At 39.8% G+C, this 26,414-nt stretch overlaps 2 gene segments (V, D, J or C); both read left to right on the top strand.

Annotated features, from left to right (window-relative positions):
- The first annotated feature begins 1,840 nt into the window (after positions 1–1,840).
- LOC123583694 lies at positions 1,841–2,350 on the top strand. The segment is given in 2 exon segments: positions 1,841–1,892; positions 2,016–2,350. Coding segments are annotated over 2 exon segments (381 nt in total).
- Positions 2,351–18,960: 16,610 nt separating this feature from the next.
- On the top strand, positions 18,961–19,470 carry LOC123583695. The segment is given in 2 exon segments: positions 18,961–19,012; positions 19,136–19,470. Coding segments are annotated over 2 exon segments (381 nt in total).
- The last annotated feature ends 6,944 nt before the right edge of the window (positions 19,471–26,414 follow it).

A 26,414-nucleotide genomic window follows, 5' to 3' on the forward strand; every position in this document is an offset into this window, starting at 1 on the left:
TGTTTTTTATTTTAGTTTTGTTTTATTTTCACCAATGCCGTCCATCCTTTGGGAACCCCTGGCCCCTCTGGAGCTGGACTCCAGCAGCCTAAAACTGCTTTTTTTTTTTTTTTAAAGTGTAGATAATGACTTTCTTCATCAATGTGCTATACTCTTTATTTTCAAACCAGCATCATCCCAGCCTATCTGGCATCCTCCCTGCATATCTGAATAGAAGTTGATAGCTGCTTGTCTCAAATTCCTTCCAGCATAGTTTTGAGGCAGGTTCTGACAATGTGATTTGGAAGGCAGAGGAGAAGGGAAGGAACGTGTGAACTCAAACAATAGCCAGGCTTGAATTCCTTACTTCCCTCTGTCTGGGAAACTGTTCCTATGTTGTCTTTGGACTCATGAAGCTCCTTGATGTGAATCCGTGGAGAGTGGCTCCAAAAAACAGCCTGAGCTAAGCTTCCATCTATGTATCTGGAGATAAATGTTTACAGGGCTTTATAGAAGATGTGTCCCTCTCCGGAAGTTTCCCTGATAATCCTCAGAGGTTTTTGTTTTATTTTATAAAATGAACAGTCCTAAAATGGGAGCTGAAGAAGTGTTTGTTTTGCCTTTGGTACATCATAGAAAAAACCAGTTTGTAAAAATTTGTATAGCCTTGGGGGCATTTTCCCCTGCTGACCCCAGAGCATTCTCTTTAAGCTTTGACCACCCTGTTGGCCTGAGGGCAGTTACCACAAAAGAAATCTTGTAAACTGGTATGGGACCAGCTGCAACATAACTGTGGTGGGGAGCTTTAAAAATTACAAACTTGTGGGTCTCAATCCTGCAAAAAAGGAGTCATGGAGTTAGTGGTGGGATCATAGAATCTATAGTTTTAAATCAGTGGCACATTGTTTCTATCAGCTATTGTATGAATATCAGCTGTTATGTCTTTGATAATTTGAAAATCTGGGAAGAGGAGAATCCTAAATTACGCTCCAAGGTTTTGATGCAAAACCACATCTTCAGGGTTACCTACCCTGTGGAAGAAATACACCTGATTAAAGTTTGGCAACAAAATGATACACACAGACAACAGTGGAAAGCATACTTGAGGTTATATGGCCACTAAGTGTAGAAGATTAGTACTTGCTGCTTCATTCACATATGCTGGTTACGTTATGTTGGAGTCATTGAAATGGTGAAATAAGGCATTGATCCCAGATAATTTTTATAGGGATCGGTAACTGCAATTATGATATTTTCCTGACTAGGATTCATATTTTTCACTTTTTAAATGATTTTGAATGCAAGGATATTTGACTATTGACAAGATAATGTGATTTTTTATTCCTAAAAAGCTTTTATTAAAAAGATTGCATTCCTTACAATTGGTATAATTTAGGATTAAGGAAATACTGTATTCTAGTCAGAGTGAGTCCTCAAAGGCTTTTTACTTATTATTTTTGTGTCATTTAACAAATATGTAGTGAGCATGGATGGAATGAAGGATAGTCTCTGGTCTACATGAGTCAACAGTGAATTGATTATTTATTACCTCCTCTGATATCAATTCAAAGCCTTTTTCTGACATTCTACTGGATTACAGGCTGACTCTGAATGGGTATATGAAAATATAAAAAGCTCTCTTAAAATGCTCAAGAAAATAGCTACAGAAATATCCTGGGATGCTGGGTTAAAGAACTTCCAGGTCAGGTAGACATTAATGCATTTCAGTCCCTGTCCAGCAGGGGGTGCAGCTTCCTAACACAAACACCTTTCCTGAGAAATGTGGGCTTCCACTGATCATTGCTCTGTCTCTCCAATGCTTCTTTCTGCTACGAATGAAGCACATTAGCTACGTGACACTCTAGAGATGAACTCTTCTCCAGGCTTCGTGACTGTGGTACTTTTGATGCTTGGTAAGTAAAATGCCTCTTAAAATTTGGATTCTTTCTTCTGTTCTGTCAGCAAAACATGTAAGTATAAATTTATCCAGGAGATTTATGCCCAAGGTAACACAGGTCTCTTTTCTTTTTTCCCAGGACAAACCCACGGAGACTCAGTGACCCAGATGGAAGGCCCAGTGACCCTCTTCGAAGGGGAGCCCCTGACTATAAACTGTACTTATTCAACAGCAGTGTCCCCCACTCTTTTCTGGTATGTCCAGTATCCCGGAGAAGGTCCACAGCTCCTCCTGAAAGCCTTTAGGGACAAGGAGAAGGGAAGTCACAAAGGTTTTGAAGCCACCTACGATGGAAAATCCAAATCCTTCCACTTGGAGAAGTCCTCAGTGCAAGCGTCAGATTCGGCTGTGTACTACTGTGCCCTGATGGACACAGTGACAGGGACTGCAGGGGGAGCTGAGCACAAACTCTGAGCAGAACAGGGGCCCAGGTGCTGAATGTCTCTGATCTACTCTGGTTCCAGCATAGTGTATGATGGTTTGCCCCTCAGTGTCTGCTTGATACACAAGTCATACAAATGGCTAGAGCATGGGAACCAGAAGGAACATCCCCCAAACCCAGCTGTTCATTAGTGCAATGAGAAATTCCAGTAGTTCCTCAGTCAGGACCTAAGTAATTTCAAGGTGAAACCACATAACACTGAAGTGGTGTCTTGCTCACCCTGCAGTGAAAGTCCAGCCCCACAAGTTGCTGAGGCCCCCCGGTGGGTATTGCTGTGTCTCATGACACATGGAGAGAGCCAGGGTGTGCCCGAGAAGGTGGTGTCCGTCCCATGTCTTCCTGACAGAGGATGGGCAGGAGAGGTGATGGGAGAGCTGCAGCCCCAAACCAGGTTTGAATAGAGAAAGAAGGGGAGGGAAGAAAGGAGGGGAACATATGGAAGTGAGCAATGAAAAGAGAGACAAGGAACCTCAGTCCGGGTTTCTTTTCTAGACAGTAGACACAGGCTGATATTCAAAATGAAGGGAGGGGGCAAAAACATAACTGAGGAAGTGACTCCTGTCCAGACCAGTTAGGTAGATCATTTGGCTTTCAAACAGTAATAAGTGAGATGATTTTCAGTGCCCAGGAATTACAGTGAGAGAAAATGCTTTTGGTCTGATTTTTCTTTTTCTTTTGAAGTTTATTGACTTATTTTGAGAGAGAGAGAGAGAGAGAGAGAGAGAGAGAGAGAGAAAGAGAGACAGAGAGAGAGAGATGGAAGGGCAGAGACCAGACAGAGGGAAAGACCAGACAGAGAAAATCCCAAACAGCCTCCATGCTGTCAGCACAGAGCCCAACGAGGGGCTGGAAGTCACGAACTGTGAGATCATGACCTGAGATGAAATCAAGAGTCAAAGGCTTAACTGATGAAACACCCAGGCGTCCCCAGAGACGGTTTATCACAAAAAAGTTTTGGAAATAGTATGAATGCAAGCCTTTTTTAAGTTTTGAACTTTTTTAAAGTTTATTTATTGAGAGAGAGACAGAGAGAGAATGTGTGTGAGCAGGTTGGGGCAGACAGAGGGAATTCCAGTGAGAATCCCAAGCAGAGAATCCCAAGCAGGCTTCACTCTGCCAGCAGAGTCCGACTCAGGGCTCCATCCCGCAAACTGTGATATCATGACCTGAGCCATGATCAGGAGCCAGACACTTAACCAAGTCAACCACCCAGATGCCCCTGCTGTCCCTTTCTAATAGGATGTATGAAAGGGTTAAGAAAAGTTAGGAAAGTAAGAAACCTCATTTGCTTCATAGTATTTGGAAGCTGTTGATCTACAGTAAAAACATATTGACTGACACTGACTACATCATTTTTCGAAGATTTTTTTAAAGTTATTAAAAATCTATTAATTCAGAGGGAGCCAAGATGGTGGAACAGCATGGAAGTTTTTTGTGTGTCTCACATCCACGAAATACAGCCAGAACAACGTTAAACCATCCTGCACACCTAGAAAACTGATCTGAGGATTAACACAACAATCTGCACAACGTGAACCACAGAATTCAGCAGGTACGTGGCGCGTAGAGGTGAACTCGGGGAGAGAGAAGCTGGCGGTGGACAGGTTGCTGCCTTTGCAGGTGGAGAGAGGACGGAGACTAGGGAGAGGGGGAGAATACGGGAAAAGCACCCCTCCCCAAAAGTGGAAAATTGGAAAGAGCTGCAGGGACTAAACTAAAAAGGGAGAAAGGAGAAAGGAGAGGGTTTAAATTCCATTAAGACTGTAAACAAGGGGAGCGCAAAGGCTGCAACTCCGCAGCTCCATACCTGGTGGTGCTCTGGTGGGAAGGGCGAATCCGCAGGAACAGAGTGGGGTCCGGGAGGTTCTCGCGGGCCACATGGGGAAAAGCGGTTCCACTGCTGGAAAGACGTTTGGTAGAGACGGTTGAAGCCACCTGGTCCCAGCAGACCCCAGAAAACAGCCACATTCGCTGGTGCTGGAACAAGGTCGTTAAGGATGAAGCCTGGTGCCAGATGTGTGTTGCGATTTTCAGTGGTCCCTGAAAAGCTGCTGCTACACTATCTCGCTAACTTTTTCTGGGGCGGGCTGGCACCTGGCCGCAGTCTTGGGGCACCGGCAGCAGCAGGGTCCAGCAAGCATTCCTGGGTGCATCCGACATTTGGACATTGCTCGGTGAGACCCTCCCACAGAGGGGCGGAACTGGTCAAAGCCACAGTCCTTCAGAAGTAAGGGGCCGGGTAAAACAGCCGCATCTGAGACAAAACTCAGGAGAGAGGTACCGCCTGGGGTCTGGTCACGGAGAGTGGAAAAGCCAGAAGTGGACGAAAGCTAAAGACAGAGGATGGGTGCGCGATTGCTGATTGGAGAGAACGGAGTTCCCATACTAGAGAGTGGATAGTAGGGTGACTCCATTTTCACTGTTCCTGCGCATGCGCGTACGCACCTACGAGCGCTGCAACAATCCATACCAGTAGGCTAGTGGCGCCATCTAGTGGAAAACGGAGCTGTTACACCGAGCACCGCCCCACTGGGCCAACCTCGCTCTTCAAGAACACAAGTCTTACCGCCTACTGAGTTTATGGACCATAAAGTTATATTGTCTGACTTCTAGGGGAAAAGGAAGCAATTTCAGTCCTATTTCAATCTGTAGGCAGGTCCATCTATTCAATTTTCTTTCTTTCTTTTTCTCTATCACACTATTCTTTTTCTTGAATACAGAAAGAGAAAAAATTCATTTTTATTTTTGATTTTTATTAAAAATATTTTTCTTAAAATTTTTATTATATTTTTTACTTTTGTGTAAATTTTTTCAAATTCTTACTTCCATCATTCTATTTTAGTCTACTTCAGTGTATTCATCTTTTCAAATTTTCAAACAAATTTCTTGTTTTCTTTTTTCTTTTTTCTCTTTTTCGTTTCTTTCCTTTTTTGTGAATGCAGAAAGTGAAAAACTTCATTTTTACTTTGAATTTATATTAAAAATATTTTTCTTTAAAAATTTTTTACTATATTCTTTGCTTTTATGTAAATTTTTCAAGTTCTATTTTACTTCCATCATGTTATTTTAGTCTACTACAGTGTATTCACTTTTTCAAATTTTCAAATGATTTCTTTTTTTCTCTCTTTTTCATTTCTTTTCTTTTTCTTGAATACAGAAAGAGAAAAATAATTCATTTTTATTTTTAATTTTTATTAGAAATATTTATCTTTAATTTTTTTCCTACTATATTCTTTACTTTTGTGTAAATTTTTTCAAAATCTATTTTACTTCCATCATCTCATTTTAGTCTACTTCAGTGTATTCATTTTTTCAAATTCTCAAACGATTTCCTTTTTTTTCTTTCCTCGCTTTTTTTTCTCTAATCTGTCAAACCACTTTCAACACCCAGACCAAAACACACCTAGGATCTAGCATCATCTATTCAATTTTTGTGTGGGTGTGTTTTCAATTTTTAATTTTAATATTTTTTTCATTTTAATTTTCTTTTTAATTTCAATTTTTCTACCCCATTAATTCCTTTTGTCCCTTCAAAATGATGAAACGAAGGAATTCACCCCAAAAGAAAGAGCACAAAGAAACGACAGCCAGGGATTTAACCAACACAGATACAATAAGATGTCTGAACGAGAATTTAGAATCACGATAATAAGAATACTAGCTGGAGTCTAAAATAGATTAGAATCCCTTTCTGCAGAAATAAAAGAAGTAAAAAATAGCCAGAATGAAATAAAAATGCTATAACTGAACTGGAATCATGGATGGATACAGCAGCGGCAAGGATAGACAAGGCAGAACAGAAAATCAGTGATATAGAGGACAAACTTATAGAGAATAATGAAGCAGAGAAAAAGAGGGAGATGAAGCCAAAAGAGCACGATTTAAGAATTAGAGAAATCAGGGACTCATTAAAAAGGAACAACATCACAATCATAGGGTCCCCAGAGGAGGAAGAGAGAGAAATAGGGGTAGAAGGGTTATGTGAGCAAATTAGAGCAGAAAACTTCCCTAACCTGGGAAAAGACACAGACATCAAAATCCAGGAAGCACAGAGGACTGCCAATAGATTCAACAAAAACTGACCACCAACAAGGCATATCATAGTCGAATTCACAAAATACTCAGGCAAGGAGAGAATCATGAAAGCAGAAAGGGAAAAGAAGTCCCTAACATACAAGGGAAGACAGATCATGTTTGCAGCAGACCTATCCACAGAAACCTGGCAGGCCAGAAAGGAGTGGCAGGATATATTCAGTGTGCTGAATCAGAAAAATATGCAGCCAAGAATTCTTTCTCCAGCAAGGCTGTCAATCAAAATAGAAGGAGAGATAAAAAGTTTCCCTGACAAACAAAAATTAAAGGAGTTGTGACCCCTAAACCAGCCCTACAAGAAATATTAAAAGGGGCTCTCTGAGGGGACAAAAGATGAAAAGTTATATATATAAACAAATAAATACCAAACACAAAAAAAGATCAGAAAGGACCAGAGAACACCACCAGAAACTCCAACTCTACAAGCATCATAATGGCAATAAATTCATATCTTTCAGTACTCACTCTAAACGTCAATGAACTCAATACTCCAATCAAAAGACCTAGGGTAACAGAATGGATAAGAAAACAAGACCCATCGATATGCTGTTTACAAGAGACCCACTTTAGACATAAAGACACCTACAGATTGAAAATAAGAGGATGGAGAACCATCTATCATGCCAATGGTCAACAAAAGAAAGCCGGAGTAGCCACACTTATATCAGACAATCTAGACTTTAAAATAAAGGCTGTATCAAGAGATGCAGAAGGGCATCATATCATGATCAAGGGGTCTATTCACCAAGAAGACCTAACGATTGTAAACATTTATGCACCAAATGTAAAAGCACCCAAATATATAAATCAATTAATCACAAACATAAGAAACTCATCGATAGTAGTACCATAATAGTAGGAGACTTCAACACCCCACTCACAGCAATGGACAGGTCTCTAATCAAAAAATCAACAAGGAAACAATGGCTTTGAATGACACATTGGACCAGATGGACTTAACAGATATATTCAGAACATTTCATCCTGAAGCAGCAGAATATACATTCTTCTCCAGTGCACATGGAACGTTCTCCAGATTAGACCATATACTGGGACACAAATCAGCCCTAAGTAAGTACAAAAAGATCAAGATCATACGCACATATTTTCAGACCACAATGCTATGAAACTCAAAATCAACCACAAGAAAAAATTTGGAAAGGAAAAAATACTTGGAGACTGAAGAACATCCTATGAAAGAATGAATGTGTGGGGCACCTGGGTGGCTCAGTCAGTTAAGCGTCCCACTTCAGCTCAGGTCACGATCTCACGGTCCATGAGTTCGAGCCCTGCGTCGGGCTCTGGGCTGATGGCTCTGAGCCTGGAGCCTGCTCCCGATTCTGTGTCTCCCTATCTTTCTGCCCTTCCCCCATTTGTGCTCTGTCTCTCTCTGTCTCAAAAATAAGTAAACGTTAAAAAATTTTTTTTTAATAAAAAAAAGTATGAATGCACTAACCAAGCAGTTAAAGAGGAAATTAAAAAGCATATGGAAGTCAATGAAAATGATAACACCACAACTCAAAACCTATGGGATGCAGCAAAGGCAGTCATAAGAGGAAAGTACACAGCAATCCAGGCCTTCCTAAAGAAGGAACAAAGATCTCAGATACACAACCTAACCTTACACCTTAAGGAGCTGGAAAAAGAACAGCAAATAAAATCCAAAACCAGCAGAAGACAGGAAATAATAAAGATTAGAGCAGAAATTAATGCTATTGAAACCAAAAAAAAAAAAACCAAACAAACAAACAAACAAAAAACCCCAGTAAAGCAGATCAATGAAACCAGAAGCTGGTTCTTGGAAAGAATTAACAAAATTGATAAACCACTAGCCAGTTTGGTCCAGAAGAAAAAGGAAAGGACCCCCCCCCCCAAAAAAAAAATAAAATCAAGAATGAAAGAGGAGAGATCACAACCAACACAACAGAAATAAACAATAATAAGAGAATATTATGAGCAATTATATGCCAATAAAATGGGCAATCTGGAAGACATGGACAAATTCCTGGAAACATATACACTACCAAAACTGAAAGAGGAAGAAATAGAAAATTTGAACAGACCCATAACCAGTAAGGAAATCAAATTAGTCATCTAAAGTCTGCCAAAAAACAAGAGTCCAGGGCCAGATGGCTTTCCAGGGGAATTCTACCAAACATTTAAGGAGGAGTTAACACCTATTCTCTTGAAACTGTTCCAAAAAACAGAAATGGAAGGAAAACGTCCAAACTCTTTCTATGAAGCCAGCATTACCCTGATTCCCAAAGCAGACAGAGACCCCACTAAAAAGGAGAACTATAGACCAATTTCCCTGATGAACATGGATGCAAAAATCCTCAACAAGATATTAGCCAACCGGATCCAACAATACATTAAAAAAATTATTCACCACGACCAAGCAGGATTTATACTTGGGATGCAGGCAGGGGTGGTTCAATATCCAGAAAATAACTAACGTGATTCATCACATCAATAAAAGAAAGGACAGGAACCATATGATCCTCTCAATAGATGCAGAGAAAGCATTTGACAAAATACAGCATCCTTCTTGTTAAAAACCCTCAAGACAGTAGGGATAGAAGGATCATACCTCGAGATCATAAAAGCCATATATGAACGACCCAATGCTAATATCATCCTCAATGGGAAAAACTGAGAGCTTTCCCCCCAAGGTCAGGAACAAGACAGGGATGTCCACTCTTGCCACTGTTATTCAACATAGTATTGGAAGTCTTAGCCTCTGCAATCAGACAACACAAAGAAATAAAAGGCATCCAAATCGGCCAGAAGGAGGTCAAACTGTCACTCTTTGCAGATGACATGACATGCTACATGGAAAGCCCTAAAGTTTCCAGCAGAAAACTGCTAGAACTGATTCATGAATTCAGCAAAGTTGCAGGGTATAAAAGCAACGCAAAGAAATTGGTTGCTTTTCTATACACCAACAAGCAACAGAAAGAGAAATCAAGGAATCGATCCCATTTACAGTTGCACAAAAAACCATAAAATAGCTAGGAATAAATCTAACCAAAGAGGTGAAATATCTATACACTGAAAACTATAGAACACTGATGAAAGAAATTGAAGAAGACACCAAAAAATGGAAAAACATTCCATGCTCCTTGATAAGAAGAACAAATATTGTTAAAATGTCGATACTACCCAAAGCAAACTGAATTGATATTCAGCTCAATTCCTATCAAAATAACACCAGCATTCTTCACAGAGCTAGAACAAACAATCCTAAAATTTGTATGGAACCAAAAAAGACCCTGAATAGCCAAAGCAATCTTGAAAAAGAAAACCAAAGCAGGAGGCATCAGAATCCCAGACTTCAAGCTATGCTACAAAGTTGTAATCATCAAGACAGTATGATTCTGGCACAAGAACAGATACTCAGGTCAATAGAACAGAATAGAGAACCCAGAAATGGACCCACAAACGTATGGGCAACTAATCTTTGACAAAGCAGGAAAGAATATCCAATGGAATAAATACAGTCTCTTCAGCATGTGGTGCTGGGAAAACAGGACAGCGACATGCAGAAGAATGAACCTGGACCACTTTCTTACACCATACCCATAAACTCAAAGTAGATGAAAGACCTCAATGTAAGACAGGAAGCCATCCAAATCCTCAAGGAGAAAGCAGGCAAAAACCTCTTCGATCTTGCCCGCAGCAACTTCTTACTCAACATGTCTCCAGAGGCAAGGGAAACAAAAGCAAAAATGAACTACTGGGACCTCATCAAAATAAAAAGCTTCTGCACAGTGAAGGAAACAATCAGCAAAAGTAAAAGGCAACCGACAGAATGGGAGAAGATATTTGCAAACGACATATCAGATAAAGGGTCAGTATCCAAAATCTATAAAGAACTGATCAAACTCAACACCCAAAAACCAAATATTCCCGTGAAGAAATGGGCAAAAGACACGAATAGACACTTCTCGAAAGAAGACATCCATATGGCCAACCGACACATGAAAAAATGCTCCACATCACTCATCATCAGGGAAATACAAATCAAAACCACAGTGAGATACCACCTTACACCTGTCAGAATGGCTAACATCAACAACTCAGGCAACAACAGATGTTGGCGAGGATACGGAGAAAGAGGATCTCTTTTGCATTGTTGGTGGGAATGCAAGCTAGTGCAGCCACTCTGGAAAACAGTATGGAGGTTCCTCAAAAAACTAAAAATAGAACTACCCTATGACCCAGCAATTACAGTACTAGGCATTTATCCACGGGATACAGGTGTGCTGTTTCGAAAGGACACATGCACCCCCATGTTTATTTATTTATTTTTTTTAATTTTTTTTCAACGTTTATTTATTTTTGGGACAGAGAAAGACAGAGCATGAACGTGGAAGGTGCAGAGAGAGAGGGAGACACAGAATCGGAAACAGGCTCCAGGCTCTGAGCCATCAGCCCAGAGCCTGACGCGGGGCTTGAACTCACAGACCGCGAGATCGTGACCTGGCTGAAGTTGGACGCTTAACCGACTGGCGCCACCCAGGCGCCCCCGCCCCCATGTTTATAGCAGCACTATCAACAATAGCCAAAGTGTGGAAAGAGCCCAAATGTCCATCGATGGATGAATGGCTAAAGAAGATGTTGTATATATATACAACGGTGTATTACTCGGTAATCAAAAAGAATGAAATCTTACCATTTGCAACTACATGGATGGACCTGGAGAGTATTAGGCTAAATGAAATTAGTCAGAGAAAGACAAAAGTCATATGAGGACTTTAAGAGACAAAACAGATGAACATAAGGGAAGGGAAACAAAAATAACATGAAAACAGGGAGGGGGACAAAACAGAAGAGACTCATAAATATGGAGAACAAACTGAGGGTTGCTGGAGGTGTTGAGGGAGGGGGGATGAGCTAAATGGGTAAGGGGTACTAAGGAATCTACTCCTGAAATCATTGTTGCACTATCTTCTAACTAATTTGGATGTAAATTAAAAGAAAAAAATAAAACAAGTTAATAAAAACAAAATCTATTAATTCAGAATCTGGCTAAGAGTGTCCAAAAGATATATCCTGGATATGGACACTTCTTGAATGACAGAAGCATGATAATTTGATTCCTTCATTGAGAAATGTATTAGAGTTGAATAATAGGAGGAGAAATTGTTGTTGTTGTTTTTAACTCAGACACAGGTTTATCTGACACCGAAATCCATTTTCTTGACCACTTTTCACTATGGACTTCTTGGAGACATATTTTTTTTCTTTTTAAAGCTAATCCAAGTTAGTTAACAAATAGTGTAATAATAATTTCATGACTAGAATTTAGTGATTCATCACTTACATAAAACACCCAGTGTTCATCCCAACACGTGCCCTCCTTACTGCCCCTTACCCCTTTAGCCCCCCACCCAAAACCCCACCAGCAATCCTCAGTTTGTTCTCTGTATTTAAATCTTTTATGGTTTATATCCCTTTCTGTTTTTATATTATTTTTGCTTCCCTTACCCTATGTTCATCTGTTTTGTATTTTAAATTCCACATAATAGTGATACCGTATGATATTTGTCTTTCTCTGACAGACTTATTTTGCTTAGCATAATACACTCTAGTTCCATCCACATTGTTGCAAACCACATGATTTCCTTCTTTTTTATCGCTGAGTAATATTTCCTTGTATATATATATATACCACATCTTCTTTATCCATTCATCTGTCGATGGACATTTGGGCTCTTTCCATACTTTGGCAATTGTCAATATTGCTGTTATAAATATTGGGGTGCATGTTCCCCTTTGAGTCAGTCTTCCTGTATCCAATACTACTACTAAGTATTGGATAAATACCTAGTAGTGCAATTGCTGGGTCATAGGGTAGTTCTATTTTTAATTTTTTAAAGAACCTCCATACTGTTTTCCAGAGTGGCCGCACCAGTTTGCATTCTACTCTGTGCTTCTTGAACAGAGCTGAACTGTCAAAACTACAGTGAAGAGAAGAGACCTCAATGACAGGATCTATTGTCTAAGGGCTTTAGTCTAAACTCTTCAGGAAAGAGTCATTAGATCTTTCTGCTTTTGTCCCCACCAAAGGGCCATGAACAGATACTGATAGAGAAGAGATATACTGACATAACAATAGGTAGACTGAAAGAGCCATAGTGGTTAGTCTAAACACTTTGTATTCTTATAATATGATGTATTTCTATGTTAGGTGATAGAACATAGCGTGAACATACATGATTCTTAATCTTAATGTTGTTTTCATAATCCATCACAGGTAGTATTTTTAAGTGAGTGCCATCCACCCACTTTCATCACAGACACGATGAATGAACATATCATAGTTAAACATCAAGCCTCATTTCAGTGTTAAATTTTACAAGTTCTTTTTCAGACGGAATTGTTTCCAAGTTAAGAGTTGCTTAATGCGAAAGGATGTTTGGGCAGTGAGACTCTCAGCTGGTACAGGGAGAAGTGTGACCTGACCCACACAACGTGCTACCCCAGGAAACCCCTGTTTCCTGTTCTGGGGCGGCAGCAGCACATACCCAGCCATCCTTCCCCCACCTGGCAGGCTCCCCTCACAGTGCCCAGCCCTGACATTGAAGTAGACAGTTCCCATCTAGTGGAAGATCTCAAACATGTTGCTGTCCAGCCTTCTGAAGGTAGCTGGGTAGTGACTGACCCTTTGGAAATGTGCCTCCTCTATGATCTTAAAATACTGAGATATTTGTGGGTACTGTGGGAAGGAGGGAAGGTAATGTGTAAAATAGAATTTCTTTGTGCCACATCACCTACTCTGATTCCATGTTTTTTCCTTCGGGATTCAGTATTTCCCAGAAGGCAACTCAAGTCCAACCAGCAATGTTACTGCAAGAAGGTGGCTGTCATCCTGGAATGCACATATGACCCCAGTGATCTAAGTTATAGTCTATTGTGGTACAAGCAGTCCAGCGGCAGGCAGATGACTTTCCTTGTTTGTCAGGATTCTTAGAGTCAACAAAATGCCACAGAAGTTTGCTTGTCATTGAGTTTTCAAAGACAGGAAATCCCATATCTTGTCATCTCAGCTTCATAGCTGGAGGACTCCCCAGTGTATTTCTCTGCACTGACGGTGTCTACAGTAAGAGGAGTGTTGGAGGGAGGTACCCAAACCCCAGGGCTCTTATTGATACATCCACCTCCTGTAGGGTCCAAAGCAAATTGCTGACCCACACAGGAAGTGGCTAAGGTTGTGGCAGCTCAGGTGTAGGGTTAGAGGGAAAACCTGACTCTAAGAAAATAACTCTCTAGGTAAGAATTATTGTGCATCAAAAACATCCTTACCCCTGAAAATTTGTGTTGAAAGTGTTTATTGATCACTAAAATAGTCACGATAAACAATTTGCCATTTTGTAATTATATTCAGCTAGAAGAACTGGCTAAAGAAATTTGTAAACATGCGACTCAAAAATCAGCTAAAATGTGTATGAGGTGTTGGATTTTCATATCAATTTTGTTCAGTAAATACGTACTGAGTATATATTGTGTTTCAGGCATTGTTTAGAATAAGGAAGGCTGTGAAATGTCTCTGTGGTTTTCCTTTTTTGCTTTAAATTTTTTTTTCAACGTTTATTTATTTATTTTTGGGACAGAGAGAGACAGAGCATGAACGGGGGAGGGGCAGAGAGAGAGGGAGACACAGAATCGGAAACAGGCTCCAGGCTCTGAGCCATCAGCCCAGAGCCTGATGCGGGGCTCGAACTCACGGACCGCGAGATCGTGACCTGGCTGAAGTCCGAGGCTTAACCGACTGCGCCACCCAGGCGCCCCCCTTTTTTGCTTTATATTATGATGTTTTGTACTATTGAATTAATTCGTTTAATTAGGTTTGTTTACTGTGAGTCAACTGTACTTACGTGCATTTCCAAGGTGCCTACTCTGTGACATGTGTCTGTACTGTTGTTCATCCCATCTTATTAACACTGCTAGCATCAATGTCCTCAATTTGCATTCTGGAGGGTTTGCCTGCTTTCCAACAGTCTTATCCACAAGGTCAGTAGTTAGTGGCTTTTGGGGGACCCTGTGAAGTGGAAGACTGTGAATTATCCTCCTTGTTGGGTTCCTGCCTTTCACTTCAACACTCCCTCACAAGCATTTTTTTTGCCGACACGTGGCTCAGTTTGCACACTTCTGAGCCTTGCTTGTTTGATCAGTGTTTCACAATCCAAAGTCCTCATTCTCTCCATTTTCCTCCTTCCACCTCTAAACCTATTTCCCCAGTGCCTTCAGATTTGAGTGGTAATGGATGATGGATGTGTAGGGTAGAAATCTTAACAAGAACCTCTTACATTTTTTTTTCATTAAAGAATTTTACCATTGTAACATAGATTTTTACCGTTTTAACCATGTGTAAGCGTACAATTCTATGGTACTAAATACATTTTCATTATTGTTCAACCAGCACCACCATTCGTTTCCACAATTCCAGAATTTTCATTGTGACGAATTGAATGTTTGTATTCATTAAACAATAGCTCTCCATTACCCTATCTTTCCAGTCCTTGGGAACTACCATTCTGCTTTCTCTTTCCATGGGTTTGACTAGTTCAGATACCTCATAGAAGTGGAATTATGCAGTATTGGTCATTTTGTGATATTTCGTTTGACATAATGTCCTCAGGGTTCATCCACCTTGCAGCCTGTGTCAGATTTTTTTTTTTCCTTTTTAAGGTTGAGTAATGTACCGGTGTCTGTACGTGCTACATATTGTTTATCCCTATGCATCTGTGGATGGTCTTTGGGATTGCTTGCGCCTTTTGGTGGAAACGTGAATTTATAAGCAGCTCAGTATTTTGGGTTTATAGCCAAATTCTTTGAATTTTTGAATATATACCAGAAGTGGGATTGCTGGATCATAAGGCGATTTTATTTGAACATTTTTGAGAAACATGTGTACTGGTTAATTGGAACAACTACACTCTAGACTGTGTTATCATAAGCAAGTTTCAAGCAACAGAGAAAGGGAGTGATTACTAGTCATGAGGGACGTTCTCGTATATTGGTGGGTCACAAAACCTTTGCTACCATGCACTGCTTCAATCACGTGTCTAATAATTGCTCTGAATGAAATGGTGAGGCCCCTACACAGGGGTCAGCTCCTGAATAGCAGTTTGGGTATCTATTATAATAGGTTTTCTTTCCTTTTTTGGTAAAAGAGCCAAATATGCAATCATTTAGTTCTTCTTTATCAGTTCCACTTGCATCAATAAAGAACCTGTTAAAGAACGTCTTAAAATATTTGAAAGGCATAGGGAGAAGTCATTTTGCCACCCTCTTGTGTTTCTCTCAAATTTTCTGTGACAGCGATCTATAGCGGCAAAAACAGGGAACAGGTTTTTGCTGTCATCGAGCACTGTGTTCAAAACTGTTAGCTCAGCCATGAACTTTGGTACTTTTGAGCCTTGTTTCATTGTTTGTAAAACAGGAGAGTGATATCTTCTTTAATATTTTGTTGTGACAATTTATCAATAATGTATCCAAGATGATTGACAAGTAGCAGATGACCAATTTATGAGGGTAATCTCAAAAGGTACAGATAAAGCATTTTTATAAAATCCGTATCAATTCCTGACTGAACCCCACAGCAAATTAGAAAGTAAAGGGAATTTTCTCAACCTAAAAAAGGGGCTCTACAAAAAACCTACATCAAATGTCAGACTTGATGGTGAAAACCTAAATGCTTTCTCTTTAGTTTCAGAAGTAGGGGAAGAAGTTTGGCTCTCACCACTTGTATTTAATATTGAACTAGAAGTTCTAGCCAATTTAATAAGGAACATGGAAGAAGCAAAAGCCATACAGTTTGGAAAGGAAGAAGTGAATTTATCTTTATTAGAATAATCATCTGAGCATAAAATGCAAGGGAATCTACAAAGAAGCTACTAGAAAAAATTGGTTTAACAAAGCCAAATATACACCTACCATATAATCCAGCTATTCTACTCCGTTATTGACCCAAGAGAGATGAAAACATATGTCAATAAGAAATCATATGCACAGGGCACCTGCGTGGCTCAGCCGGTTGAGTGTCTGACTCTTGATTTCCGCTCAGGTCATTATCAGTTGTGATATGGAGCCCTGTGCTGGGCTCAGCATGCTGAGTGTGGAGCCTGCTTGGGATTCTCTCTCTCTGCCTCTTTATGCTCCACACCACTGTGTTTTCATTCTCTCACTCTCTCTAAAAATAAATTAAAAGAAAACATTAAAAAATCATATGCACAAAGGTTCATAGCAGCTTTATTTGTAACAGCTTCCCTGGAGCTAATCTGAAGGCAGCAGGTGAATAGACAAACTGTTTCATAGGTCTATGATGGGATACTACCACAGCAACAAAAAGCAAAAACCTCCTGACAGTTATAACCATGGAAGAATCTCAAAATAATTATGTGGAAGAATATTAAAATAATTGTGCTGAGAAGCAGCCAGACAAAGGAGTACATGTGATTCCACTCATACAGTATTATGAAATATGCCAACTGATTCATGACAGAAGTGTTGCCTGGAATGCAGGAGGGAGAGGGCTGAAAGAAGGATTACAGAGACATGAGGCAAATTTTGAGGTGATGCATATGTTCATTACCTCCATTGTGGTCATGGCTTCACAAATACACATGTATGTCAAATCCTATAGAATTGTTTTCTTTAAATTTGTACAGTTTATTTTTATGAAAATTATACATTAATAAAGCCATAAAGATGCAAATTTACTATGTGTCTTCCCTCCATGTTGTGCAAGTCTTCTTGTGTGACCCCAGATGCAAAATATTTCCCCTGTAGGTTTTCACTGGCCTAAAATTATGCTTTGTAAAAACTTATGGATGATGACTTTCTGAATCCATGTGGGATACTGCTTATTTTGAAACCAGCATCATCCCAACCTATCTGGCAATCTCCCTGTGTATCTGAATAGAGGTTTAATGCTGTTTGTCCCAAATTCCTTCTAGCAGAGTTTTGAGGCAGGTTCGGACAGTGTGGTTCGGAAGGTGGAGGAGAAGCGGAGGGACGTGTGAACACAAAAAGTATCCAGGACTGAATTTCTTACTTCCCTCTGCATCTGGGAAACCAGTACCATGTTGTCTCTGGACTCATGAACCTCCTTGATGTGAATCCGTGGAGAGTGGCCTCCAGGGAACAGCCTGAGCTAAGCTTCCGTCTATGTGTCTAAAGATAAATGTTTCCAGGGCTTTAGAGAAGATGTGTCCCTCTCCAGAACTTTATCCTGATAATCCTCATTCCTTACCTTTGGGAGAAAAATAGTTGACTAATGGTTATCAAGAAAATGTGATAGGGGCGCCTGGGTGGCGCAGTCGGTTAAGCGTCCGTCTTCAGCCAGGTCACGATCTCGCGGTCCGTGAGTTCGAGCCCTGCGTCAGGCTCTGGGCTGATGGCTCAGAGCCTGGAGCCTGTTTCCGATTCTGTGTCTCCCTCTCTCTCTGCCCCTCCCCTGTTCATGCTCTGTCTCTCTCTGTCCCAAAAATAAATAAACGTTGAAAAAAAAATAAAAAAAAAAAAAAGAAAATGTGATAAATGCTACTGTATAGCATCTTTGAGGCTAAAACTTGTTAATACTATAGGATTAGTAATTGTTGCCTAATTCACATAATAGTCACCTTATACATATAAGACTCAACAAAGCAGTGAGAGAATGAGATAAGAATCTCAGATCATTTGATAGGAATTCGACAACTTCATTTATGACATTTCTTCGGTCTAGAATTCACACTTTTTAACTTTTTAATGATTTTGAAAATGAAGAATACTTGACCAAAATATTTGACTATAAAATAGTGTGACTTTTCTTCTGAAAAGCTTTTATTAAGAAGACAGTATTCCTTACAACTGGTATTATTTTAGGACCAAGAAACACTGTATTTCAATTAAAGGCCATTTGTTCATTATTTCTGTTTAAGAAATATTTAGTGAGTGCTTAGAAAAGGACAGTAAGTGTTCTAAATATTGGGGTACAGTGCCGAAAAACACAGAATCACTCAGTAATGACTTGACTTCTTATTACTTTCTCTGTATTCAAACCCAACTGTTTTCTGGCAGTCAGTGGATTATAGGCTGGCCCACAGTGGATACGTGAAAACATAAAGTACTGTATTTAATGCTTTAGAGACTGTTATCCTCTCAGCTACAGAAACGCGCTGGGATGTTCTGTTAAAGAACTTCCACATCAGGTAGTGTCCTAAGAAGAAAGTAGACCTGAGAGGTCAGGATTGCTGCTGTTCAGATTTCCATGTGCCACCTGAAGACTGCCACGCGCCTCATAAAGTCAGGGACAAAGACATCTTGCTGACTCTGGGAGGACTCTGGCCACCATGCACCCTTTTTCAGTCCCTGTCCAGCAGGGGGTGCAGCTTCCTAACACAAACACCTTTCCTGAGAAATGTGGGCTTCCACTGATCATTGCTCTGTCTCTCCAATGCTTCTTCCTGCTACGAATGAAGCACATTAGCTAGGTGACACTCTAGAGATGAACTGTTCTCCAGGCTTCGTGACTGTGGTACTCTTGATGCTTGGTAAGTAAAATGCCTCTTAGTATTTGGATTGTTTCATCTATTGTGACAGCAAAACCTAGAACTATAATTTTATCCAGGAGATTTATGCCCAAGATAACACAGGTCTCTTTTCTTTTTCCCCAGGACGAACCCATGGAGACTCAGTGACCCAGATGGAAGGCCCAGTGACCATTCCTGAAAGGAAGTCCTTGACTATAAACTGTACTTATTCAACAACATGGACCCCCACTCTGTTCTGGTATGTCCAATATCCCAGAGAAAGTCCACAGCTCCTCCTGAAAGCCTTGAGGGACAAGGAGACGGGAAGTCACAAAGGTTTTGAAGCCACCTATGACAGCAAATCCAAATCCTTCCACTTGGAGAAGTCCTCAGTGCAAGCGTCAGATTCGGCTGTGTACTACTGTGCCCTGATGGACACAGTGACAGGGACTGCAGGGGGAGCTGAGCACAAACTCTGAGCAGAACAGGGGCCCAGGTGCTGAATGTCTCTGATCTACTCTGGTTCCAGCACAGTGTATGATGGTTTGCCCCTCAGTGTCTGCTTGATACACAAGTCATACAAATGGCTAGAGCATGGGAACCAGAAGGAACATCCCCCAAACCCAGCTGTTCATTAGTGCAATGAGAAATTCCAGTAGTTCCTCAGTCAGGACCTAAGTAATTTCAAGGTGAAACCACATAACATTGAAGTGGTGTCTTGCTCACCCTGCAGTGAAAGTCCAGCCCCACAAGCTGCTGAGGCCCCCCTGGTGGGTATTGCTGTGTCCAATGACACACTGAGAGAGCCAGGGTGTGCCCAAGAAGGTGGTGTCCATCCCATGTCTTCCTGACAGAGGATGGGCAGGAGAGGTGATGGGAGAGCTGCAGCCCAAAACCAGGTTTGAATAGAGAAAGAAGGGGAGGGAAGAAAGGAGGGGAACATATGGAAGTGAGCAATGAAAAGAGAGACAAAGGATCTTTGTCCTGGTTTCTTTTCTAGTAAAACAGATGGTAGACACAGGCTGACATTCAAAATGAAGGGAGCGGACAGACACATAATTGAGGAAATGACTCCTGTCCTGGCGGTTAGGTAGATCAGCTGGCTTTGGAACGTAAGAACTCAAGTGAGAGGTTTTCAGTGCCCAAGAATTACAGTAAGAGAAAATTCTCTTGGACTGACCTTTTATTATTTTTTTTAATATTTATTTATTTTTGAGAGAGAGAGAGACAGAGTGCAAGTGGTGGAGGGGACAGAGAGAGGGGGAGACACAGAATCTGAAGAAGCTCCAGGCTCTGAGCTGTCAGCCCAGAGCCCGATGCGGGACTAGAACTCACGAACCGCAAGACCAGGACCCGAGGTAAAGTCGGACGCTCAACCGACCGAGCCACCCAGGCGCCCCTGGACTGACCTTTTATAATAATACAGATGGATAGGTGACACTGGCAGGGACATCCTATAGATTTCTCTAATTCCTCTCACAGAGGAGGAAAAATAATGGGTTTGGGAGAAGGTATGGGAGGAAGAGAAGTAGTGAAAAGAATAATAGAAAAAGCAATCTCTGTCTTTCCTGCAAATATACTGACAGAATTTGCCAAAACCCCTATTCTTTAATTATTTTCTCCTTATCTGTAAATTTTCTGAATGATATATGATCAGAATATTAAATCACTTCCTTGTATATTAGCTATATATTCTTGGTTTAATTTTTTATTTGATTGGTTTAAAATGTAAATTTTATTTTCAAATCTCTATAAATATCAATGGATGTTAAAATATATTTTAAATAATTCAAAAGGGTATATACTAAGAGTTTTTCTCAGACATTTGGTAAACGGGGTAGAGCAGGGGTGCTGGGTGGCTCAGTCGGTAGAGTATGCTACTCTTGATCTTGGGATTGTAAGTTTGAATCCCACGTTGTACTTAGAGATTACCTAAAAATAAAATTAAAAAACAATTTGCATGCAAGTTTTGTGCTGATAGAACTTTTCCAGTCATTTGGATAAACACTAATGACTGTAATTGCTAGATCATACGGTAGGAGTTTGTGCAGTTATATAAATAACTTCTACACTTGTGTTCCAACGTGGCTGAATTCCCATCAGCCATGGAACAGATTTCCTGTTGCCCCTTGTGGGTATTACAATAAAAAACAAACAGACCAGCCTTGAGAATTCCCAGGGCAGACAAAACCAGTTTAGTTATACAAATAAAGCTTAATTTAGTTTATTTTGCAAGACTAACTAGACCTGCATCATTTTTGGCTGTGCCTCTGGAAATCATAAGCAAAACTTCAACAATAAACCTTTACCAATTACTACTTTGGTGAAATTCATTGGATTTACCTGGGTGATTTCTACGTTTTTGATACCTGCATTGGTGTTGTTAGTGTTTTGGACTTTGGCCATTCTAAAGGATGAAGCCTGTGGTGTTGAATTAAAAAAAAAAAAAATTATTTGTATTGTGTAAAGAACACAACATAAGATATAGCTTCTTAAAATTTTAAGTGTACAAAACATGATTGTTGGTTATGGATACAATGTTGTACACCAAATCTCTATTCTTTCATCTTGCTCATTGATTAGCAACTTCCCATTACCCCTTCCCCAGAGCCCATGGCAACGTCTTCTTTGTTCATTCTTTAATTCTATGAACTTGACTATACCACATTTAAATGGAATCATACATTATTTGTCTTACTGTGACTGGCTTATCTCAGTCAGCTGAATGTCCTCAAGATTCATTCATGACGGGGCACCTGAATGGCTCAGTTGATTCAGCATTCCCTTCTTGATTTCATCTCAGAACATGATCTCAGGGTCATGGGGTTGTGAGATCAGGCTGAGTCAGGCTCCATGCTGGGTGTGGGTCCTGCTTAATATTCTCTTTCCCTCTCCCCTGCTAGTGTGATCTTACTCATTGTCTCTCTCAAAAAAAAAAATTCATCCATGTTGCTGCATATTGCAGAATCCTTTCCCCCTTTTTAAGGCTGAACAGTACTCCATTTTATGTATATGCCACATTTTCTTTACCCATTTATCTGTTGTTGTGCATTCAAGTTGTTTCCATGTCTTGCTTATTGTGAACAGTGCTGCCGTGAACATAGGAGTGCCTAATTTCTCTTTGAGATCCTTTCAATTTCTTTGTGATAAATACTCAGAAGTGGGATTACTGGATCATATGGTAGTGCTATTTTTAACTTTTTAAAGAACCTGTATCCTGTTTTCCATGCTTATACCATTTTGCATTCCCACCAACAGTGTGCAAATGCTCCAATCTCTAATCATCCTCGACAACACCTGTATTTTGTGTTTTGGATAATAGCCATCAATTTTTTAAATGTATAAAGCCTGAATGATATCAAGGAATTTATTATAAATGTAGTGGCAAATACATTGACACAGTTATCATCAAAAAGGAACTAGAGAATTACACATGTTTCAAGTATGTGCTTTTTTTCTGCCACTTTTAAGTAGTGGCCAGTACCAATATTTTAAATACTGAAATACTTAATAGTATGGTCCTGTTTACCTAATTGCATGACTGTGTCAGATGATATTTCACTGGGGTTTTGATTTACGTTTTCCTGCTGACTAGTGACATTGAGTATTTTTTCACATACTTGTTGTCCATTAGAATGTCTTCTTTAAAGAAATGTCTATTCTAGTCCTTAGTCCATTCTGTTTTGGCTTATTAGTTTTTCTAAAAAATGTTTATTGTAGGAGTTTCCTATATTGTTTAGATATTAACTCCTTTTCATGTATGTGGTTTGCAAATATTTTCTCCCATTCCTTAGGATCACTTTAAAAAAAATTTTTTTTTCTCAACGTTTATTTATTTTTGGGACAGAGAGAGACAGAGCATGAACGGGGGAGGGGCAGAGAGAGAGGGAGACACAGAATCGGAAACAGGCTCCAGGCTCTGAGCCATCAGCCCAAAGCCTGACGCGGGGCTCGAACTCCCGGACCGCGAGATCGTGACCTGGCTGAAGTCGGACGCTTAACCGACTGCGCCACCCAGGCGCCCCAGGATCACTTTTGATGTTGTTGATTGTTGCCCTTGCTGTGCTGAGTTTTTCAGTTTGATGTAGTCCCCCTTGTTATTATTATTTTTTTAATGTGTATTTATTTTTGAGAGAGAGAGAGAGAGACAGAGTATAAGTGGGAGAGGGGCAGAGTGAGAGGGAGAAAAAGAATCAGAAGCAGCTTCCAGGCTGTGAGCTGTCAGCACAGAGCCCGACACCAGGCTCGAACTCACAAGCCATAAGGTCATGACCTGAGCAGAAGTCAGATGCCCAACCAATTGAGCCACCAGGTGCCTGCCCCCCCACCCCCGGCCGTTGATTTTTGCTTTTGTTCCCTGTGATTTTGGTGTCACATCATTGCCAAAATCACTTTTCTTCTATATTTCTCTTCAGAAAAATAACTCTTAGTTTGTGACTTTTTCTGTTGTTTTGCTTTTTTCTGCTGTAGTCTTTGTTATTTCCTTCTGCAGACTGTGGGCTTCCTTTATTCTGTTTTAGTTCCTTGAGCTGTAAATTAGTTTATTTATTGGGAATCTTTTATAGTTAATTATACCCCCATACTGAATTCCTTGGGTATGAGGGAACACTTTTATTTAGGAATGCACTACAACTTGTATATGAAAGATCAACTGTTAAAATGTTTAAGATATTTTATATATGTAGGTATGACTCCAAGATTGCTTTTTCTGGTACATTTCACTTAATAGGATACTGAAATTGACCCTTCTAGTAAATAAATATGAGGTGCATAAAAAAGACAGTTGAAGCCTCCCTTGATTCAAATTTGCCCTTGATTTCTTGTGCAGAGAACGATTATACACAATTTTGATGATGATGTCTCAACTTCTCTTAAAGTGGTTTAAGAGGAATTTGAAATGTGCATTTTTCAATAGTCATAAAGCATTCTCAACTGTGAAAGAATGGGGATTGGAGGGACCACTGATGAAAATGTAAAAGCTATTATTCACACTTGACTTTTTCATGCTGTGCTGTATCAAGATATGGAATTTCCTTAATTTTACTTTCCTCCTTTTCTATAAATCTCAATTTCTTTTTGGTATTTCATCTCTCCTGATTTTCTTCTTGTTCTGTTCTCATTTCTATTTAAATATTAATGTTTTTTTTTCAAATTTTTAATGTTTATTCTTTTGAGAGAGAGAGAGAGGGAGAGGGAGAGAGTGCGAGTGGCGTTGAGGAGCACAGAGAGAGGGAGACACAGAATCAGAAGCAGGCTCCAGGCTCTGAGCTGTCACCACAGAACCGATGCCGGGCTCGAACTCATGGACTGCGAGATCATGACCCGAACCGAAGTTGGAGGCTTAACCGACTGAGCCACCCAGGCACCCCTTAATGTTTTTAAGGTCTGTCTTTTCTTTCTTAGACCTTACCTTTGCAGGAGTTAAGTTAGTTTGCTCGCTAGGTGTTCTCTTAGACATCTTGGGCTGCCTCTTTGGCAGAATGACATCCCTTGGGATATCTCTATTGGGTGCAGTGGGTTTAGTGAGTGAGGAGGGGGCTTTAGTCTTTGCACAAGGGAGCAGCAGGAAAATGCCCTCCTATCTGCTCACCTTTCTCTGTTGTTTCCTTTTAGGTTTGTCTCTTAAGCAACATGGAGAAAGAGTTTTAATTTTGACTCAGTCCAATAATTTCTTTTTATCTATGGTCTGATTACTGATATATCTGGACTCATTTCTAATATTTTGGTTGTGCTCCATATGCTTTTGTTTCTTCCTTTTCTTTGCTAGACTATCTTCTGTTGCGCTTGTAGAATTTTTTTTTCCTGTTCTAATGACAAGTATACTTAACTTGTGTGAGTGTGTGTGTGTACATTTTTTATGTCTAATTTTATTCTATAATATGTTTTCCTTGTGTCTACTGCAGCTTCTCTTTGGGTGTGCTTTTTCTTTTGCTGATTTCCTATATTTAGAAAAACCCAGTGCGTGGCTAGAGCAAACTATACAGTATCTACATATCAGGAGAGTAATTTCAGAAAGAGTTTATCGAATGAGCTGATAAATGACAGGTGCAATGCACCTTAAGAAAAACTAATAGCAAAAGAAAACCATGCAACACAATAACACAACTTTCTTCTGCCGGAAGTAATTTTCACCTACTAGCTTCATGGCTTTTTCCTTCATTCTTCCTAGTCTCTGTTCCTCCTAGAAAAACTTGTGCTCATGTGAGGAATGCTTAAAAAGGTTCATTTAGCGTAGTATTTCATAGATTAAAAAAATTCATTTTAACTAGTAATCAATAGCAAAATGGATGCATAAATGGAAGTATATGCACAATATGGAATCTAATGGAACAGAAGGATGTATATGTGTTTGTGTAATAAGATCTACAAGATTTAGTATGAGTTTATAAAGCAAGCTACAGAAAGGTACACCTAAAATGTGTCTTTGTATTATAATAAAATATAAATAAATTAACTACATATGTCCTGGTGATTGAAATCTGGTAAAACACCTAGAAACATCAACTCCAAAGTGTACAAGATGAAGAAAGATTTAGGGTAACAAGGATGAAGTTTCAGAATAGGTAGCGGTAGTCAAAAAAATTTTACTCTAAATATAATGTTTTATTACTCTTAATAATTCATATATTCACCAATTCCTCCTATTGTTAGAAGTAATAAAAAGTCTTAAAAGCCATCAGAAATGTTTATTCATAGTCTCTCTATTCTTGTCAGCAAAAGGGGGAAAGGAGAGAATGATCCCTTTCTTTAGAAGATTTTGTCCAACCACCCAAAGTTGAAGCATTTCTTCCTCCTCTGTGATCACATACTTTTTAGTGATCACATACTTTCTTCCTCCCTGTGATCACAGGTTTTTACTCTTTGACTCTATTACGGATAGTTATGTATATTTTTGTCTTCCCTGTGGACTGTAAACTAGTATGTTATCTACTTTTATTTATTCTTTTAAAATTAAATAATTAATTCCTATCTTTTAAATTCCAGGTAGTTAACATAAAGTGTTTTGTTAACTTCTGGTGTACAGTATAGTGATTCAAGACTTACCTACATTCACAAAAATAAATTCAAAATGGATAAAGGACCTGAATGTGAGACAGGAAACCATCAAAACCCTGGAGGAGAAAGCAGGAAAAGACCTCTCTGACCTCAGCCGTAGCAATCTCTTACTCGACACATCCCCAAAGGCAAAGGAATTAAAAGCAAAAATGAATTACTGGGACCTTAGGAAGATAAAAAGCTTCTGCACAGCAAAGGAAACAACCAACAAAACTAAAAGGCAACCAACGGAATGGGAAAAGATATTTGCAAATGACATATCGGACAAAGGGCTAGTATCCAAAATCTATAAAGAGCTCACCAAACTCCACACCTGAAAAACAAATAACCCAGTGAAGAAATGGGCAGAAAACATGAATAGACACTT

The sequence above is a fragment of the Leopardus geoffroyi genome, chromosome B3 (assembly GCF_018350155.1).
Source record: "Leopardus geoffroyi isolate Oge1 chromosome B3, O.geoffroyi_Oge1_pat1.0, whole genome shotgun sequence".
Taxonomy (NCBI): Eukaryota; Metazoa; Chordata; class Mammalia; order Carnivora; family Felidae; genus Leopardus; species Leopardus geoffroyi.